At 35.7% G+C, this 21,965-nt stretch overlaps 1 protein-coding gene across 1 annotated transcript in view; it reads right to left on the reverse strand.

Moving 5' to 3' along the window:
* LOC131586077 (1-phosphatidylinositol 4,5-bisphosphate phosphodiesterase zeta-1-like) overlaps positions 1 to 21,965 on the reverse strand; it is a 54,673-nt gene that overhangs the window by 15,353 nt on the left and 17,355 nt on the right. Inside the window, exons 5-10 of the mRNA XM_058852814.1 lie at positions 19,006 to 19,207; positions 17,298 to 17,442; positions 15,299 to 15,454; positions 7,854 to 8,081; positions 5,563 to 5,719; positions 3,519 to 3,635 (exon numbers count right to left, since the gene is read on the reverse strand). Coding sequence (XP_058708797.1) covers positions 3,519 to 3,635; positions 5,563 to 5,719; positions 7,854 to 8,081; positions 15,299 to 15,454; positions 17,298 to 17,442; positions 19,006 to 19,207 — 1,005 coding nt within the window. The remainder of the gene's footprint in view (positions 1 to 3,518; positions 3,636 to 5,562; positions 5,720 to 7,853; positions 8,082 to 15,298; positions 15,455 to 17,297; positions 17,443 to 19,005; positions 19,208 to 21,965) is intronic.

Genomic DNA, 21,965 nt, shown 5'->3' on the forward strand with positions numbered 1-21,965 from the left:
AATCAGTGAAATTCAAGGGAAAACATTAAAAAAAAAATTAGTCCTCTAGGTTTCACTTCCTAAGGAGGCATTTCTGGACTATTAAAACCAGTAGAAGAGAGCAATAATATAGTTATTGACACAGAACCCAAGCAGGGTCAGGTTTGAGTCATTTTAATTTCCACAGGTGAGGCATACCAAGATCAAAATTAGTTGGTTTCTTTTCCCTTGGTTGCTTCAGAGGTTAAAATCAGAACTAGTTAGAGAGCTCCTTATCACTCCTCTTTTCATGCATCATTTTTTACCATATTTTGTCATATTATTGCACACAAGACTGAACCACAAAACAGATGTGACAAAATTGCCAAGCTGCATTTCAGTGTCACAGTCCAAAATAAAACCTACAGAAAGTAAAAAACCCATCATACAAGTACAACTTTCACAGCAGCATATAAATTTATGCACACCCCAAAAAGCACATATGAGATATTCTGAAATAAAATTCTCTACCTACAACACCATGGTTTTCTCCTGTAAGTTATGGCATGTTTTGGTCATTCCTGCAGAGTGCTTTGGTACATGTAGAACATTTCCAAATGCCACATTCAAAAGGTTATTTAAGTCTTTTTTTTATTATGATTTTCACCAAGGCTTTCTTTCATTTTGGATTTTTGTTGTTTTTTTCAGTCTATATAAAACAACTGATATCAGTTTATTTAAATAAATGTCCTGAATTTTATTTCCCTGCATAAATCTTTCCATTTCATTTTATTTCCTAAATAAAAAGGAGACATGGATACATCAAACCAGTTCTTTCCAGTGCCTCACTGCAGTTGTATGCAGGAGGCATACTAATTTTCACAGACTATGAAAAGTGAGGGCTTTTCTCCATAAGACCTCTTTTTTCCCAAAACCTCCTGTTCTTATGAGTCTCAATTTTCAGAGAATGGACAGGGAGTACACAGTGATATCCAAAAGCTATTTTGTGGAAACTCTGTACTTTTTACTGAGCTTTTTAACTTGCCTTCCTCTGGAAATTAGGTTTACACAATTACATGTCTTGTCCTCAGCCCCAAAAAGTCTTGAGCCTGTTGGACCATTTCATCCTGCTTTAGCTGAGTGCCAGGCTGCTCCAAGTTAATATGTTCCAAGCAATTCAGAGAAAATTGCTGGCAAGGTACAGAAGAAAGCACTGTTTTGAGTCAATCACTAAGGGAAGTGAAGGAGTAACTCAGTTCTCATAATTACAAGATGCAGAGGCCTGGAAGGCAGTGTTATGTGTAGGTTTGAACAAAACCTAATATATTTTCTTTGCCCAGCCAGAAAGGTTATGGATGTTAAAGGAATGTAAGCTTGCAGGTGTGGGGAGGAGAAGGGAGTTAAGAAGGGGAATAGGTGGCAAAGAGAAATCCAAGAGTCCTTTGAAGAGTTTCAGGGAATTGCAAAAGGGATCTAGAGGATTCACTTCTGTGCATGGGGTGTAAAGCACAAAGGCAGGCAGACAGGAGGGGTGTGTGAATTATACAGACATGGGACAGATATAAAAATCAAAAGTCTGTGTTAAATCAGTGAAAGGACATCAGCAGAAGATTCACTGAGATACCCTCACTTTGGGAGTTGCATTGTGAAGAGCTGCTATATTTCTGCCAAACAGCTATCTAAAGCAGATTAGGGAATAAATAGATCTAACATAGCTTGGAAATAATGTATGTGGAGAATTGTTTTTAATCAGCCTATTCCCATGTGAAAAATAGAGGGGTTTTTAAGTGAAGATGCAAATGAAGTGACCAAGAGGGCAAATCTAACCACTTCCTGCAGATTTTTAATTCTTCCAGGAAGGGGCCCAAACCCCCTATGCACCAAAAGTCATATGTTTTGCATATAAATGGTTAGACTGACTTCTCATTAAGGCACACTCTGAGTAAACAGCCAGTGTAGTAATTTTGAAAGATTTTGGCGCTGTCTGTGATCTAACAAATGGTTATCCTTTGCAGAGATAAGTGTGGAGATTCACAGGCTAGAAAGAAAACTAGTAAATTGCAGTATGATAAGACTGGGAGATTAATTCAATTTTAAATTAAGGACCTCTGGCGAGTGCTTTCTCTAAGAATGAAACAAACTTCCTAGTTTTTAATGGCAATGTATAGTTTAGATAGCAATGATAGCACACAGGGAGGGCAGCACCCCGGGTAAATAATCCAGACATGGCACTAAGTGTGGATGAACCACAAGGACACAACATAATCAAACCAATTTCACACAGTATGGTGATGAGAAGATACTTGGATAGTCCAGCACAAGTCCAAATCTGTACTGCAAATAAGCATTTATGAGGACATAGAAGCAAGTCAAATTTATACTAAATAGTAATTTTTGTACTCCTTATGTAGTTATGTAAAATAACAGTCAGGATGGAGAAAGTAACTTGTCACAGAAGATATATGGAGAGCTGAGAAAGGAAACAAGTGGAAAAGGAAGCCTGGAACAAGGGTGACATAAGCTCCAGGGCCCTACAGACAGAATGAAATCTGTGCCTGTCCTTGGATGAGTGTGTATTTCAACATAACAAGGTGAATCCACACCTTTCACCTCTCAAAACCGAGAGCCTAAGGCAAAGTGCCCTGCTCACCCCACAGTCTCCCTCAGGTGGCCTTGGCAAAGACTCAAAGACAGAATATATACCTGGGTACAAAAACTATTCTGCTCTACTTTACCTAGGGCTGAAGAAAATTTAGCAGGCAAACATAGAAATATGTTCTGGAACTGAGAATCTTTTAAACTGAAGAATAAACACGTGAAGGTAAGATGGTCTCTAAAGCCATTAAAAAGGACAAAATGCTTACAGGTGAGAGGTTTTCCAAAGCCTGCTGGGTACAGAAGTCATGCCATGCTTATTTTGAAAAAATTCAAATAAATAACTTTCAATGAAGAAGCAGAAGTTAGCACTTTTTTTGTTGCCCAGGAAACAAATATGTTTTGTACTGGAAATTAAAATTCTACATCTGAATAAAGACTGGAGACTCCCAGCAGCTCCCAGCTGTCTCTGGATGTTGTGCTGACCAGGAATGTTTGAGTGCTGCCTTGTGTAGCATATCCTGTTCTGGGAATTTTTGGCACTACTATCAATTGTTGTGCTCACATCTGCACCTAAGCAAGTCACAGAGTGCCACTGAAAACCCACAGACCCTTCAGAAGAAACTTGCATTGCTGAGTAATGGAAACTTAAAAATGCTGAGCTTGTTATTAGTGATTTTCTTAATATCCAATTCAAAGAGGTAGTTTAAAGAGATTAATAAAATAGAATAAATGGAATATCTGGGATAGGAAACAGCTATTTAACACAAAGTGATATTTACAATTACTAGTGAGAAAAAACTGGTGGAATATGTGGGTTGAAGGAAAATTTTATACAACAAAAATTAAAATAATGCCACTGGGGGAAAATTACGTAACCTACATAACACCAAAATACTGTAGGAAGCAAGAAACTCCTTTATCTGTAAAGCCTAGAATGCAATAGTTTCTGCAAGGATACATACCCATCTGACACCCTACATTCCAGAACTCCTGAGGATTATAATTTGACGAGCTCATTCTTGTTCCCTTGGGGTAAATTCTTGTAATAAATCTTGTAGTATGTGAAATAAACTCTTTAGCTGATAAACAGAAGGATAAAATCTTGGTAAGAAAACCTTTGTTATTAAAGAAATCCTATTTGAACAAATAATAAAAATACAGTAATTTGATCCAGCAATTTTTTTACATAATATTATGCCAATTTATTCTATTTTAACATCATTTTATTTTGAAATATATTCATTTGTTCATTTAATAATTAATTTTTAAACCTTAATATTTTGTGTGTATTTGAATCTGACAGTATTCCTGTATAAAGAAATATATATTCCTTTGTAAGAAGTTCATTATCCAAAAACCATCCCTTCACTGAAATATTCTGTTTCTTCACCTTTTTGCAGGGTAAGCTTATGATTTCTACACTAAAGCCCACTGTATTCTCACGGGAAACTGAGACACAGGAAACTGCACAAAAGTTTCCCCCTTCTATAATAGCTCAAAATGAAAAAAAAAGGGAAAAAAAATCATCTTTAGATGATCTTGGCTTGTTTGTTGTTTGGAGGTTTAAATAAAATGGCTAAATAATATTAGGACCAGGGAAGAGCACGTTTTCAAAAGCCACTGAAATTCTTGTTATATAAGCCTCAGAAGATAACTATCATGTACATTGTTTTTCCTTCTGCTGGCAGTGTTCCCTCCTTTCTCATATGTAAGCATTGACTGCAGGGATGTGGGAAACTTCAGATGACTTCTATCTGCACGATTCCTTTTTAGTGATTAAACAAAAATCTACATTTCCAGGGTCATCTCTCTGATCTCCATTTTCCTCTCACCTCATTTTTTGTTTGTTTAGCGGTTTTGTTTGGTAGAGTTTGGTTTGCTTTGTTGTTTGGGGGTGGTTTTATTGAGGGGGAGGAGAGGTTCTAGAGCTACTTTTCTATCTCCTAGAGTGCTGGAGGAACCAGAGAGAGGACTCAGTGGCTGGAAAATCCTACTTTGTGACACTGTTCAGCATCATTCACCTCGCCAGCTGTTGCCCTGAAAACTAAAACCTGATAATGTTTTCATAGTTTTAGTTACTTTCCCATGGAAGTTCTATAAACAGAAGTTGTTTATCACATTCCTTCTAAGAAACATCTTTTGATGGACGTTTCACACGACCAGTGTGCTTGGGAAGGTGTAATTTAATTATCCAATCCCTGGTCATTGTTGAGAATCTATAAATACTGGAGTCAGAAAATAAAGTTCCTTCTTTCCTGTTCTACCACTGGAAAGTGTTCATGTGAATCATTTTGTGTCCTTTAGCAACAGCCAGCCACTGAATCACCTCCACAAAGTGAGTGGGCATGTGGCAGCCTTCATTGTCATTGTCACTGTCATGCTCGGTGATCTCTGCTTTTAACGCTCCCTCGGGGCTCTCTGCAGGCAGCTGGAGCTCAAACAGCAGAGGCTGCACCAAATGGAGCTGCTCCAGCCCAGAATGGTTTGGATAATTCAGTTTGGCTGGGATGGAAGGTCTGCTCCAGTGGAGCAAGCTGCCTGCTCTGGGGTTTATCCATCCCATTAATGAGGACTCTCTTATCTGCACTTGTCACCAAAGCCAGGCGACTGCCGAGCCAACTCCGCTCAGTTCTCAGCCCAGACATGGGGGTGGGGAGGGAGGTGGTGAAATTTATTCCACGCTTTTTCAAGTGCTGACTGCAATTCCTAAATTACTTGATGCAGAAAACAATGAATCGAAAGGCAGACGTACATTTTTTAGACTGTGTTAATATTTGTTCTTATAAAAATACACGGAATTAAAGCAAAGTTGAATTTCAGTTTTCCTCCCAAAGCCAACAGAAATAAAAATATTATGCAAAGGACATATCTAAAACAGTGTTATACAAAGAACCAAATAAAATCAGACAGCAGGTGTTTCATGAAATTTTAACCCTTCAATGCCTAAGCAGTGAAGCAATCATAGCACCAATGTAACTTTTAACTGATTGACTCCAAAGAAATTACCTGAAGATCTTAAAAGTTTTCGTGCTGCACTCTCTCCAATTGAATTATTTTCATAACACTGCTGATGCTGCAGGGAATGCTCAAAGCTCACAAACTTCTGAGATTTGGTATAAACCACGAGGTCTGACAATGCAAGGGCAATCTTTCCCTTTCTCACCTAAACATCATCAGATGAATAATGGAATAAAAAAGTCACAATGATGAGTATTTCATTATTATTAATATTAATAATTCAGAGAAACAATCATTTTGGATGCATAAAGCATGAAAAAACGTCTCAGTTAATGAATCTAATAAATATGACCTTTAATAGTGAGATCTGATCTGCTGAGAGAAAATTGAGGTTATTGTGCCCACGTTTATCACAGCAATCATAGGGTGAGTGGAGAGATCCTTCCTAGCAGAATGTTCTTCTCGATAGCTTTACAGTTTTCCTGCTCCTAAGAGTGGTTTGCAAATAATATAATTTTTCATGGCTTTTAATGTTGCTCCTTAAAAATATACCTCCAACTTTCTATTCATAAATATATAAAGTACTAGAAAAGACCAACAGAATAAACTCATCTATAAAATGTAGAATAACAGGAAAATATTACATTGCGCCAAGAAAATTAATCAAAGGCCTATTCCTTTAAGCATTGCCCTGAAGTTAGGAAAACTCTTTTCTTCTTGATTAAGGTTGAAAGTTCTCTCACCAAAATCTTAATTTAGTCTTGCTCAATTACCAAAATAAGCCAAAGTGACTGAAATTTTACCAGGATCTTCTCTCTTACAGAGAAGCACTGTGTGACCACTTCATTTTCCTCAGCATAACTTCTGAGCTAATTGGGGGCAGTAGCCAGCAGAGAGCTGCTGATGCTAATCATGTTTACATTCCATTAAAGCTTTTGAAGGCAAATTCTCATCCCACAAAATAATAGAGATTGCCTGCTCATGGCTCTTAAACTATGCAACGTTCAAGTGCATTAATTATTCTGGGGCTATGTCCCATGAGGACACCAGGAGTCTACTGCCATGGAAATCCTGAAAAATACAACTCTGGAGGCAGGCAAAGCCAGCAGCATCACTGGGGTATCTTGGCTGTGGATTCAAATGCTCTCCCACCCTCCCATAAAGCAATACAGTGGGACATCAAGGCAAATATTCCAACAGAGTGGGACCCTGGAAACCACTTTCTCTTCTGCTTGTGAAAATGAGCAGATCCTTTTTGTTGCTGCTGTTTAAGAGTCTGTGGAATTCATTCTAGTCCGTTACATGGTCCTACAAATATTCTTGAAACCTATTGTCTAGAGAGCTGGTCCTTCCTGGTCAGAGTCCATCCTTCCTCAGAATTTTTCCTTACTATTTCTCCATGTCAGTTGGAATGAGAAAGAAGAAAAAAACTTTCAAATCATATAAAAAAAAAGAGACACTGCTTCTCAGCGAGAGTGCTGGGCTCTGAGGAGCACTGCTGGTTTAGCCACATTCAGGCAATCAGAGCATGATGTGCAAGAGTGACTGGGTACACCAGGTGCTGCCTGACATCCTAAAAAAGCTGAACAAGGCAGTTTCAACCTTGATGAAGCAACAGATTTTCCGTGGTAGAGAATTATAGTTGGTTAAAAAAACTAAGTTCAATTTGACTTTCAAACACCAAATTTTTACACTTTTTTCAGAAATAAAGTTAAGTCTCTGCATGATAAATCTAAAAACACCTCTTCAGCTCCAGGTGCTGAAAAATGTTCCAGCACAACCAGGAATGTGCACCTAATTTAATGCAAAAAAATCCAGAACTGAAGAAAATAGGAGACTTTATCTATCTTAAAAATAGACTGGAAGACCTGGGGAAGAAATGGTTAACTCTGCCTGTTGTCATCAGGTACTGCTGTAAGTGTTCTCTATACATAGTTCCAGGAGAGCCATGGCACCAACAAAACACATCTTAAATCTACTGTGGGACCGAGAGCCTGGGACAAGCACAAGTTTTGAGAGAGGAAAATGTTGAAGTTCAAGATGGGAGCACAGGAAGGGGTTGATTTTGAGTTGGGTACTAAAATGTGGTCCAGTCTGACTTTTCTTATAAGAGTAGGAAAACTCTGAAACCTCGAGCTAAAAAATGTAATTTCCAAATGCACTGATCTTAGTAATTTTAAAGTTTTCTCTTTAAATTTTAAATTAAATTTAAAATATAAATTATTTTAAAATAACTTATTTATAACAACTTTTCAGTTTAGTCTCTATTTTAAGATAATCGAGTTTCTTTAAAAAAAAAAATCTGTGTGTTCTCTATATTCAATTGCAGCAAAAGTTACCTTTGGTTTTTTTTGAGGTGGGGGTGAAAGTCTATGATCTCTTCTTCTTCTGGTGGGACTCCTTGATGGCTGAAGAGGTAACGTGTCATCTGTGTCGTCATCCTCAGACTCAGATTCAGAGTCACTCAGTTCCTCTGTCTCACCACCATATTCAGCATCCATCCTGAGCAGACCTTCCTCAATTGTTCCAACTTTTTTATTTTTTATCAGAACTTTGAATTTTAATGCCTATAGAAAAGAGGTTGAACAATAGTAACTAGAATTACTTAGGTTTTCATCTCTTGGTGTTATTTAACCAATCTTCAAAGTTGTTTATTAAATATAATGATGTGAGGTTGCAAAATGAATTAAAATAGAGTGAGGCAGAAGCCAAAGCCAAAGAAACCAAACAGAATCTGGGGATCAATGTACACAACAGAATGAGCCTATCTAACACCATGACAGGAAAAAAGGCTCTCTTCCACAGGAACCCAGATGCTGAAACTATGAAAAGATAAAAGTAGAAAGCTAAGTAAGAGCCAAAAGTGATAGCCAGGCAAGACATAGAAGGTATATTTTTTTACTTATTTTTTTACTTCTATTTTAAGCCTAAATGTACTTCTATGTGTATATACACACTTAAAGACGTGTCTGCTATTCATTTGGAATGTTTTCATCTATCACTAAGCCTGCAGGAAATTTGTTATTTGATTAATGCCTTTGTGCATATCTCTCTGGTGTACCAAATGAAAACTTTTGTTTATAACTTGTGTTATTTTACAGTAGAACCTTATGCTGGTCTTACCTGGCCAGGGAAACAAAAGTTTGGTGATTTTGCCTAAGCAGTTTCTCTATTTTTAAATAGACGTGTATCAACCTCCATAATATGTAATGTAAAGGGAGAAAAACATCATTGAATTATATTGATTCTAACAGCATGGCTTTCATCTATGGAACAGAATCCTATGAGTATATATTTCACTTCAATTTACAAAACTATATTAATAGTAAAGCTTCTATTATGCAGCAGTACATCTGTACACAGGAGCTGTCAGGGAGTAACAGGACTTACTGTCACTCTTGAATAAAGTGATCCACAAAAATGTTCTTTGAATTTCCTATGCTCTAGTGGAAAGGAAGATTACACTACTGGGAGTGTGGCGGGAAGAGGGAACAAAAAAATTCACAATAAATGAAAGGTAACTGAAATGCTGTGTTTTAAGGTATCCACGAAGTAAATATGAAAGGTATGGATAACAGAAATATATAAAGCCAAAGTTTTTTAGTAGAAACCAGAGCCATAGGCAAGGATAGAGACATTCCATTTATTTCCATTGCAAGCTCCATTGCTCATAATCCCCCTATCGCTTCAGATCTCGTGTTGGTAGTTTGCCAGGGTGCCAGTGGAATGAGACATCCTATGCCCAATATCTATCAATGCCATGCTGCTGGAAGGTTTGATTAGTCTCTCTGCACTGGTGACTCAGGATAAGGATGCCCTTTAACATTGCCTTCATTTCTTATTAATGCACTCTTTTTTTTATTTTTCTCTGGTATTTTTAGAAGAGTTTTAATATGATTAATGCTACTCATGTTTTTTAAGAGTTCTGAATTTTGCTTTGCATGTTCACATTTCCCAGTATCTAAAAGCAATTCTATCCACTTTTGATCTTGTATTTTGTTATTCATGGGAAGACTTCATTCTACAAATAAAAAAAAATAAAATAAAATAAAAAAAGACCTGGTATACAAGGGAAGAAAAAACTATCTATGGTTACATTACTGCCTCCTATATGCAAACATAACTTTAAGTAAAAAAAGACAATAGTGTGTGTGTGTGTAATGATATAAAAATGGGTCATGATGTCAATCAGTCTCTAAAATTCTGTTTGCGAGCTGTTAGCAAAAACATAAACATCCTGAGGTAGGAGAAGTTTTTTAAGGTTTGCTTTGTTTTCTACAAAGGTAACATTCTAAAATCATGGTTCTTTTCAGAAACAGTTACAAAAATACTCCAGAGAATTTGCTATTTTTTGGCCAGAAGCAAATGACAATAATAGTTACCCCCAATCACTGAAAGTGAAACACAGAGTGAAAAAATGGCATAGGCTTTTGTCTGAACTTCACACATCTTCAAAAAAACTTATAACAAATGTATGGTTACAAATTCAGTGACTGTGTGAAATCTGAGTTCTTTAATTGGTAATCAGCACTGCTAAACATGTGACACCTTTTTCTCTACATGTCCAGGTCTTCTAAGAGAGCTGAAAAGCCTTTTAATGAGCTGAAAGTCTGAGCATTCACTATAACTTCTCCTTTCTAGTTTTATTATGAAAGGCAAAATATGTTAAAAATACATTTGCTGTTTACTTCTATAAAAACTGCAAGCATACTAAAAAATTCAAATATGTAAAACATCATAGGACCTCCCTAGAGCATAGTGGGACTTCAAGACTGGCATAAGCAAAAACCTCGAAGTGCAATCAACTAGAACAAATATTTACATAATTAAATGAACAAAACCTTTTTCTTGTGCATTCTGGTTAATGGGATGTATAACACAAATCAGCTGAAGTAATGCCAAGTTTCCAAGATAAAAATCACAAGCACTTTGGATCGGGCAAACCCACCTATTGATGACTACAATTAATGTGAAAATTCAGTGCCCAGAAATGTAAGGAACAAACCCTGGATTTGAGACAGAAGTATTAAAGACAGAATAGCTTCTCCTGTTTAAATTGAGCTTGTTGTTCTCCCTTCTTCTCTCCTGACCAGCTGTAGGTGCTCAGTTAGAGGAATATCAAGCCTTGAAAATCTTGCTAAGTAACAAAGTTAAAATCTCTTCTGAGTTTTACATAATATTCTATTTCAAGAATGATACTGCTGCCTTAAATACTGATATAGGGTTAAGATACAACACCTCCTGTGAAGTCTGACACAGGGAAAGGTTTTGAGACAATGACAAGATTTGTTAAGTACAACTGTTAAAAAAACCCAACACCAGCTATCTTTAACGAATCACACTTAGTGAAGTGTGAATGGATGTCTTTGTGGCAGCCTTATAAATCACAGTTATCATCTACAGATACTTTATATCAATACTGTATACTTATTATACAGATATTTTTAATCAATACCACCAGCAAGGTCTGAGCTCTAGGCAAACAAATACTAATTATATCAGGAGCAGCATTTTAGCTACCTCATAGCAAGTTTTCCTACAACACATTTACCCAGTGAGAAGCACCCTACCCTGAAAATTCCATTTCTGTGTTGTGCTCTGTAGTAGACTTCAGGTAAGTCTACTTACCTTAAGTCTACTTAAGGATAAATAGCTGTGCTATAGCTGAAACTATATTCTACATGGGCAACTAAATCTCTGGATGCATTGGAAATAAGTCCAGATGATTGCAGAGAAAGATGAGATGGTTACAGGTTGGCTCAGAGTCTTCATTGCACAGATTCCTTACCAAAGTTCAATGGTCCAAGAAGATGCCTTACCAAACAAACCACATGATTTTTATACACCAAATAAGCCATTGACCCAAGACCTACCTGGGTAATGATATAAAATATGGCAATGTCTTGTTTTTAGTTACCTCCTGAAGTTGCTTTACAATGCAAAGAAGCTATTAACAGATAATGACTGTCATATGTTTACCACATTTCTGGGAAAATCATGTTCCCTCAAGAGTGCAATGCCTAAAAATAGTGAAGGAATTAGATGAGTCTTCTGTATGTACTCACTACAGCCTAGAGATTCCTGAAATTTTATGAGAAACAGTATGGATTTTTTTATTATTATTTTTGAGGTCATCACCTAGACATACCACATTCTCTTTTTTTTTTTTTCATATTTTTTGTAAAGAATAGATGCCATAGACTGATCAAAAGGCATAAGAGTGACTAGAAACATTTTGACTTGCTAAGAAACAAAAGTATTTCTGATGCAAAGACTTGGTCAAGACATTTGCATATGTGAATGTGTTGGTCAAAATAAATAGGAATTAATCTCATAAATGAAGCAACAGAATTAGATGTGCTTAATCTTGAATTTCTCACTGAAAACACTCACTGTGTAGAGAAAGCTCTCCTTTTTATACTGAGTAGATAAAGGTGAAGAAAAGTGTGAAGGATGAGTCCTGGCTTATGGAGTTAGCTGGTTTTCCCCATAATAGCAGAATTTAAAATATCCATAGCCCATGAAGTTGTACTGGAGACCTTCTATTGATCTTTCTCAAGGATCTCATTAAACAGATCCTTTTATTTGGACACCACAGGTTTAACAACCATAGGGAAGCCTTGGCAATCCTGGCCAGAAATGCTTCTGAGACATCACAATGCAGTAATTGATCTTGCAGCTGTGTGGTAAACATTAAAGAGAACTTGTAAAATCACAGTAGTTGCCACTTCACTTTCAGTTAATCACACATCAATATCTCATTCCAACTTTGTGACAGGAAACCTGCAAATAATAAAAGATTCCTAACTATCTGATATATCTATCCTGTCAGCAGTGTAAGGCAGTTCAATGCTCTACAATGCAAAATAATTGAGGAACAAACTTTCATCAAAGCATCAATGTGCTTACATTCTTTTCTGTGTTATATTGGATGCCCACATGCTCCTTTCAATTGCTGTCAGATCTCTTGAGAGGAAGAACACAGCAGGGTAAGTAAAACCTTATCTCTTCTAGCATCCTGATATTTTCTAAGTTCATCTACAAATTGCTGCATAAGGCACTTCATTCCTTCACTTTCTATCAGCACATCACCAGGAGTGCTGGTACAACCAGCAGAGATGTCTGGCACCCGTCACTGATGTCAAATCTAATTTAATGCAGGACCTGACTCAAAGGACCTGTTATTCCAGTGAAGATTAGAGGGAGTTCATGAAGTCTCTTTAGAAGCACCATGATGGCCAAGACTGGGAGCAGAGAATTGTATCAGGTCTGTCGCTTTGGGTGGCAAAACATCTTCTTGGGAAAGAGATGGGACAGGTGAAGCTTAAAAGCAGCCTCAGTTTCTCATGGGATAAGGTTTGTGGGAAAGAAAGAAGTAGTGCAAAAGTCTTCTCCTTCCTCCATATGTAGAGGAGGAATTGTGTGCTGAGATGCCACAGAATACAGGAATTGCAGGGAATTAATAATATCAATATAGTCAGATGGAAGTGTGAATATATGACTGAAGGCAAAGAATTAAAAAACCTTTAGTCCTGAAATTTTCTGGGGTTTGTTTTTCAGATGAAGCAAGTGTTGGGAAAAGCAGAGAGAGGAAGTGTTCAGTGATCCTCCGCTTTTATTTCCTGCGCCTCCATGTGATTTTCACTTAGAATTACAATGGTAGGAGACATCATTGCAAGGTGGTCCAAGGAACCACCTAAGAGTGGGCGTGTTCCTCATTTTAACCTCCTTCCACACACACACAATCATCTCAGTTGACAAAGGTATAGTTCAAGACCTACTTAAAGAAAGAAGTAGAAGATTGACCATATAAAAGAAAATTATTTCGATGGAAGCCTCCAAAACTCCAAAACCTAAAAGGAACCTGTAATTGTCTAATGTTTCTTTGAAGTGTTTGGAGAAACTATGTGATTTCCCACTTCATGTACCCACAAAATAACCATTCAATTCTGATCTTGAAGGAGCCACTGAGGTGGCTTTTTCCCTTTTCTTGCTAATGCTCCATCTTGAAAAAAGTGGACCAACAACTTATATAGGTAACAGCTTTTTTCTTTTTCACACTAACTGAGGATCCTTCCAACAAAGAGCATTTCAAATTCATCATTTGTGGTTCTGTAACATCTCTTTTGCACAGCTTGAGTAAAGCAGTCTGAAGACTAAATTCAGAATTTGGTTTTCTCAAATGACAATGAATTTACCCAGGCCTTGAAAATGCACAAGGTCCCAAGCTTTAAAGATGTGATGTCACTAAACTCCTTTTTTGGCTCTTCAAAAAGATGCCAGCCAAAGTCAAGCTTATAACTGAATTTACAAATTCAGTCATAGCTACATATTTCCATTGCTAAGTAAAGTCCTACTGACTTTTCTTACATGCATGATCAGAAAACCTAGGAGAAACAGAGAAGATCCTCATTTGTGTTCATTCTCAAGATAATAATTTTCTGAATTAAAACTTTTGTAATCAGGTGACGACAGTGGCGTTATTTAGGTAATCCTTACACCTTGCACAGATGGGAAATATGTCTCACAATACTATAATATGTTAAAAGCTCAGGAGAATTAATCTCAGCTGACAGCATTTCCATACATAGACCCAGCAATCCATTTTCAGGCAAAACTCTACAGAGCTGACTCATGAAAACTCTAAGCTGTGGAAATATGAAGTATGAACTCCCTGTATCACAGTAACCATATGGTAAGGGACATATATCATAGAAATTAATATTTTTAAGTGTGTGATTCAGTGATTCCATTTCACTGATTTTGTGCTTGCTTCAGAGGACATATGATCCTTGCACATCTCCTACACTGAATCCAGCCGTGATTTGAGAAGCTTTACAACAAGCCCTCCTGTTTGATAGAGTTTAGATTTTTTCCTAATTGAAAAAACAGTTTTCAAGGCTTCAAAATTATGTTGGAAACCATGATGCAAAAAAATATATTGCTACAATAAAAAAAAAAAAGGGTGGAGAAACATGAACATTAAATATTACAACATTGTTATGGAAATATAAGAGTACGGTAATACTTCAGCACATCTTCTTGCACAGATCACTTCAAAAATATTTTTCCTTGACAAATCCTTAAAAAATTATTTTAAACACCTTTTGTGTGTTGTTTTTCCTTATGGCAGTGCTTCCTTCCCACATTTTCATTTGCATTTTTTTAGCTACTGTAAAAACACAAGGAATAAAATATGGCTATACTGGCAACAGCGAGAAGCTGAAATAAGTATTTTGTATGTGTGCACGTATTTGTGCTACAAAAGACTTGAAAAAAGTTTTTGTCCTTGAAAGAAAATTATGTGCAAAGACTGGAACAAAGGAAATGTATTTGTTTTAGTTTGCAATAAAATTTTCAACACCCATCTAATTGCCTTTTCTGACTTCATGTCCCAGGGGTCTCGGGCCATCCGCTGAGAAACGCTGTCTGAGGGAGAAACACACTGAGAAAGAGAATGGCTTTGCAGTAGCAGAGGACCAAAAAAAACCTCCATCATCACTGTTATTGACAAAAAATGTAGGCTCAGGTTTCCATTTCAATAACATGTTTAAATTTCAGGAATTTCCTTCAATTTAAGCAACAAAAAAATAAATCAGCAAATAACAGATGTATTTCCATGTGTTTTTTTGGTGCAGTTTAAATATTTTTGTTACTACCTGAAGTCTATTTCTGACACAGATGTGATCCATAAATTCAGTCCCAGAGGACTGAAAAAAAAAAATAATGAAGAACCCCACCATCATTTCCATTTCTTTCACAGAGAAAAATGAAAACTTATTACCTCAGGAGAAGGCAGTTCAGTCATATCTACTGCACCACCAATTGGTGTAGTGAGAAGTTTGTCACCTAGAATACTTTTCAAGCAGTCTGCCATTACTTCCTGCTGTTTAGGGCTGCAGTGGTTCTCCAGAGACAGTATAACTGGATAGGCAGATGACTGGAAATATAATTTTAGGATTTTATTATTAATAAATAAAAATATGAATAATTGCTTTTCCAAAATATCTTACAAAAGTCCCCTTGGCCATCTGTATTTACATTCATTTTCAAAAACTTCAGAATATAGATCACTTGTTCCAGGTTAGTAACACAATAAAACAGGTAACATTTGTGGAAAAAAGAAAGCACAATTGAAGAAGAAAAAAGAAATGCACCTTCAGAAAGTTAAAACAGAGCTAGACATATATGAAAAAAGGACTGCTTTGTTTTGGTTTTAAAAGCTAAAATCAGATTCTAAAATTAAAATTGAAAGCATAAATCAGAATTAAATGTCTTTTGCTTTAGTTTATGACAGATTTTTTGACTACTTTTCAAATAGTCTATCAAGACTCTGATAGTCTCCCCAAAGCTTGTTCAGAAATTATTTCCTTTACATGAACAAGCTATGGATATTTTTTATTTTTGATAATACCACAAACTTTTCTAGGGACAGTATACACTTTTCTCATCACACTACTCAAGCAAGGGTAATTGAGTAAAAATTAAAGCTAAAAGGTGAAAAAGAGAAAATTAGTAAAAATTAGAGAAGAACTCAAAAGAAATGCATCCATCTAGACTTATAAGTAAATCTCATAAGTTGCCAATAATACTGGTGGATACCAAAAATATAGTCTGAATGAAGTCTTTGCTCAGGCAGAGCCTAAATTGTCAATAAGGAAAACACCATTTTATGTTTTTCCTGTCTTTACATTTGTCTCCTGAGCACTTGCTATTGACTTTTAAGAGAAGAAAAGCTCAGCCTGCATGGACAGCTGGTACCAACCATGACCTGTTGTGATTTTATCATCTCATTGGCACTTGGGCTTGAGAACTGAAGTTTGAATTAGAGTTAAGCACAATATGCTGTGTGTTAGCAAGAAGAGGAAAGTTTTATCCAGTGGGTTTTGAAAAACAGTGGAATAAAATCATGTTTTTAATTTCACTTTTAAAATCAGAGATTAATTAAGTTTTATATAGAAAACAGAAAAAAAACACAGCTTTGATTAACACTGAGAAGGCTATAAATACATATGCATGAAAATCCACATAAATTTATGATTGTGGATGTATATATTCATACACATAATGCTGGCCTGATTCTGAGATTTATCTTAATAGTCATTCAGCACTTCCTTTGAGCAGGAGTTTCACCAGAAGCTTATACAAAAGCCTGAGACGGTGCAAAAACTCTCCAGATTTCAGTGTTTTTCTAGAGATAGGTAAAAGGAACTTTGCTCTGATGGGTCACCTGACCAAAAAACATCAGTAGCTGCTAACATTTATCAGTGTCAACATTCAAAATCAAAAGAGAGGAAATGGAAAACAAAGTCTCAAACTCATCTATTATCTAATATTTTTGTCTATTTTATAAATTCACACAGAGGATACAAGACAGACTCATAGCAGCAGAAGAGTAAGTGACAAAAAAACCTTTAAGGGATATAAAGAAGGAGGAAAACATCAGAAAAAATCTGAACTAGGTCTTCAATATAGATTCAGTCCTTGTTTAAATTATGTCAGGTGAGAATTCCACCTAACAAGCTGAGTGAGATCACCTGAATCCTTTGCACTAAGTTTGGTTTATATTCATTATCAGGAAAAATGATTATGATTCCTTTAACTAGATTTTAAACTACATTAAGAACAAATAGCACAATTGCTCTGCAATTAATTTTTAAAATACCCATTGCTCAGTTGCATTTTTTTACCCTGGAGAATTTACAAGAGCCATGTCCCCACTTAGTTAAAGCCACCATCCCATTCTAACCAACTCATGTATACACACACAGATCTGTACGTACCATAAATGCATACTTGTCAATCACATGAATTACAGAGCGAAATGGAATTTTGCTTGTTAAAGTGTGACCATGATACACAATAGGTTCATTGTTGGTGCCATCCCAGCAGTCAATCTCCAGGCAACGGCATCCTTTTAACAGAGCACTTCAGAAGAACAAGAGAAACAATTTTGCAGCCAAAAGAAAGATAGCAAACTTTTTTATACAAGTTGCTGTGTTTCTGATTACAAGCACAGGGATTAATTACAGAAAAAACACCTCATTTTCACCATAAATAGAAATCCTACAGAATTATATGAGACAGACATATTTTCTGTTTCTGCCTATTTTAGGTGTGTGTTATTTAATAAACTTTATTAGACCTTTAAAGAATATGGGATTACCTGCATTATTTTCCTTAAAAGGCTAAAAATCAAAGATTTCAATTAAGGAATTTTGGAACAAAGGCAAATTGCCACTTAAAATAAAAGAATAAATATTTTCAATGCTATTTTGTGCTACTATTCCAAACTTGCTTAGAATTTTGAGAATCACTATATTTAAAAATCTATAGTACTTGGAGAATCAGGTTGCACTTGGTCTTTACATAAAACAGTTCCTCTCCCCAGACCACATTTCTAAGAGTGCTAAAGTTTCTGAGACACCCTGACTTTACTGCTTTAATCTGAATATGTTAGTGTCATCCCTTAAATTCTTAGGTTTCTAATATTTGACTTGCAACTAACTGAAACATTTCTTATAAACTGTTTTACTTAATTACCAAGCTGTCTTTTACATCCTGCTTTTCACACATTAACAATATGTCAAATATGCCTTTAGCTGATTTTAGCATTTTCCTCACACATATAGGAGATAAAGAGAGAGGGGGTTATACCTTCTTTGCAATTACTTTCAGCAAGGCAGCATTAACATAATGGAATTTTAAATACTGTTAGAAATTCAGTACTGTTTCTGATGGTTGCAAGTCACTAAAGAACATCAAGAGAGCAACCAAAAAAAAAATTACAAAGTGTTCAGATAGATGATGATTCCTGCTGCTTTCTCTTCATTAAAGTAGTACAAATAATTCTGGACACATCTCCTCCTAATTCTTAATACATCCTGCCCTCTCAGTGTTGCATTTACTACACAATTAATTTCTTTCTTCCCTGTCTTGGCAATAAGGCATCCTGGTCATCATCCTCTTGGAGTCACACACTGCACAGGTTCCTCTCCCTGCTGCCTACTTGAATGCCCATGTTTTGTTGTTTTTGTTGTTTCTAACCTGCCCACACTGCAACATGCACTGAACACAGATATCCTTGACACAGACATACTCCAACACACATCTTCTACATTGAACAGATCACAGCTTGCCCAGGAATTTTACATTTCTTTCAGGGAGTTATTTATTTTTTGCATGGCACGTTGAGATTAAAAACTGATTTAATCGTGTACTGTACAATATACTATAGATTCCATTTGCTGCAAGGTTGATTTTCTGAGATGTAAGTGAAAAAAATAGATTGCTTCCAGACTATGAACAGATGGTTTGGCAAATATATTGAAAAGTGTACACACAAAATAAAATACCACTCTCATTTCAACTTGTATCTTTGATGGCTTTGTCCCTTATTTCCAAGTAGGATTGTATGTGACTTAGCATTAATTAAAAAAAAAAAAAAAAAGCCAAAGAAAGTTTAAAATATTAAAAATTATGTCTATATACCTGGTATAGCCCCATAAGTGACTGGGTCCCATTAGCTGGTCAGCTATCAAGTAGGTGTTGTGAGAAGATGAAATAAAATAGTCACATAATGGCTGGTTCATATCTTGATAGACGGTCTTGTGCTGGCTTTTAAATATTGAACATTCGTCTGAGTTCAGGTATCTTATAAATCCTTCAAATGACAACTGCCTTTTCTTCCTCACTGCACAAAAACAAAAGGAAAAAAAAATAAATCTCTGTTGTGAAGCCACTCTGATGCACTTTCTGAAATTTTTAATAGCCAATTCTGAACACTGCTAAAGGTTATACAGCACAATGCTTTCCTGCAATTTTAAAATTCATACCAAATGTATAAACAACACAAACATCAGATACGTGTGACTCTGGAGCTGAATTGCTGTGGTTCAAACTTCTGAGAGGAAAAAAATGTGTTTTGACACTTTTATTCTTCTATGGACAGCACTAAGAAGAATTTTCAGTAGTCCTAATTAAATATAAATAAAATATTTGTCATTTACTTTGGAAAGTAACATGCCAGACAACGTGTTAAGGGAATCTTCTCTTTTAAAAGAACCAGGATTGTTCTCTAAAAAGTCAGAAATTCTCAATATAATCTTGCAGAAACTATGACTTCTAGCACCAAATGTCTTTGCCAGGGGTGGAAAATTCCAAATAAATATTGATCAAATCATGTTTAGAAATATTTGAAATAAAAATAGCATTGTAACCAAAGAAATAACTGTCTACACAGATGAATTGCAAATCAAGCCTATTACACTACTATATTTATAACAAAATGAACTAATTGAGTCCATACCAGTGATAGTCATCCCATTTGTTTTGGTTTTGACTGATTTAATGGCAAACAGAGCCATTACACTGCCAGCTACTGCTCTCAATGTCATGTTTGTAATGCAGTCATTTTACAAATGATATAATCTCAAAAGTTAGATTTGCTTCAAAATATAGTTTGAATTAGTGAGGGATTTTGCTCAGTTCTTACTCTAAAATAATTTTATTGTCACCGTTAGGCTAGTAGTTAACAATAAGTAAATAATCCAAGATTATTTTATGTTAATAATAGTTTAGAAGTCGATGTATACAAACTTGGGGACTGGAAATACCTGTAGGAAAACCCCCTTTTCTGCCCTGGTAATTCTTACTGCAGCTATAAGAATCAGAATGTACAAGTTAGAATTGCAATTATCCATCTTTGGTGTGTGACAGACTGGAAGTTTTACACCTGGATGAGAATTTACAGAAAATAATTGTTTCTCAATTACACAGGTCTTTGAACTAGAAAACTTGCAATGTTTTACAATGATAAAGAAAAACAGAAGGGCATCCAGACATCAAACATGCATTCACCCAACAACTTATTCCTAACAGAAGTCTTTCTGAAGTTATTCTTCCAGTCTTCCATTGATGAAGAATCCACAGACAACCCAACAAAAGCATTTCAACTGCTAAATAACCTTGTTAGGAAATTTTTCATAATTAGGAAACAGAAATTTACCCTGAAACTTCCTTGCTGTCCAAAATATTTGTTCTGTTTGGTATTATTCCTCTCCTCTTTTTTCACACTTTTTCTCCTATGAACACTGCTTTTGCACTTCCCACTTTCCACTCCTTTCCTCAAAAAAAAATCCAATCCAGGGCATTTTCTGTTTCAGATTTCTGATAATTTTCGTTTTTCTGCTATCCATCTGTATTGTTAATCTTTCATAGGAGAAAACAGGATACTATTTCTTCATGGAATGTCCTGACAAACTGCAACTCACTTTTACCATCTTAGAAGGGTTTACGTATTTATTATTTTCTCCTTTTTTTTTCTAGTCACTGACAGTGACTAGTTCTTTAGATGTTCCCTTTCTAAAACAAATATTACATTTGATCTTTTCCAGTCTTTCAATTCATCATTCATTTCCCCCCTGTTTTCAAAAGTAACCTTTGACTTGTATTAGTCAAGCTTGTTACAATTTTCTAAGAACTTGGATTTGTCAACCTGTCTTCACTGACCTGATTACATCATTTAAGAAGGTCCTACCCTGTTCCATCCATATTTTTGACTATCTTACTCAGATTAATAATATTAATAATATTACAGAACCGACTGTACTTACTGCATCGGGAATTTCTTTGGTCTTCTTTTAGCTGAGAGATTTGCAGGATGACTTCTTGCAGCCTTGATGACTCTTGAAAAGTGAATCCTATAGATTTATCCACATGCACGTAGTATATTGTTCTATACTTGTAACAACTGGATTAAATTTCTACTGTCTGGATCTTTAAAAAACATTTTGAATTTTTTCACATTACTCAAAACAGGATACACTCATCCTGTATGTTTTGCCTCTAATGAATTACATGAGCTGTCTGGATTTCATTTTGGATTATTTTATTTTTCATGGTCTATAGATTTCTCTGAGCAATTACAAGTAGAGCTAGTAACTATTTGTGTGTGTGTGTGTGTACATCTTTTATGTTCTACCTTTTCTGCATTTATTTATTAAATTAGTGAAAAAATACTGGCTTTTCAGTCTTGCTTTTTTTCTGAATTATTTATGATGTTTTCCTGGCTGTTCTTGTCATCGACAAAAGTTAACTGCAATATTCTCAAGAGAAATTAATGTTCAAGCAAATATGCTAATGACCATAATCCCCAAAAAATGAACATCTAACATTGTTTTGTTAGTCAAGATGTAAGCTCATAGACTTCAGTAAAACATTCAGCTCATGTCTCCAATCAACAGACTAAAAATCTTTGTATTTTTACAGAGCTTACATTTCTGAGGAATAGCCCAGCCATGCTATTTTCTGACCACTTACAGACATTTTCTGCTTCTACATTAAAGGAAATGGGAATTCATCTCCATAACTATTCCACAGTGAAAAGACTTTCATCAAGACCTTACATTTCTCCCCTGGAGGAACCTCAGTCTTTTTCTCCATTAGGACCT

Source organism: Poecile atricapillus, chromosome 18 (assembly GCF_030490865.1).
Source record: "Poecile atricapillus isolate bPoeAtr1 chromosome 18, bPoeAtr1.hap1, whole genome shotgun sequence".
Classification (NCBI taxonomy): Eukaryota; Metazoa; Chordata; class Aves; order Passeriformes; family Paridae; genus Poecile; species Poecile atricapillus.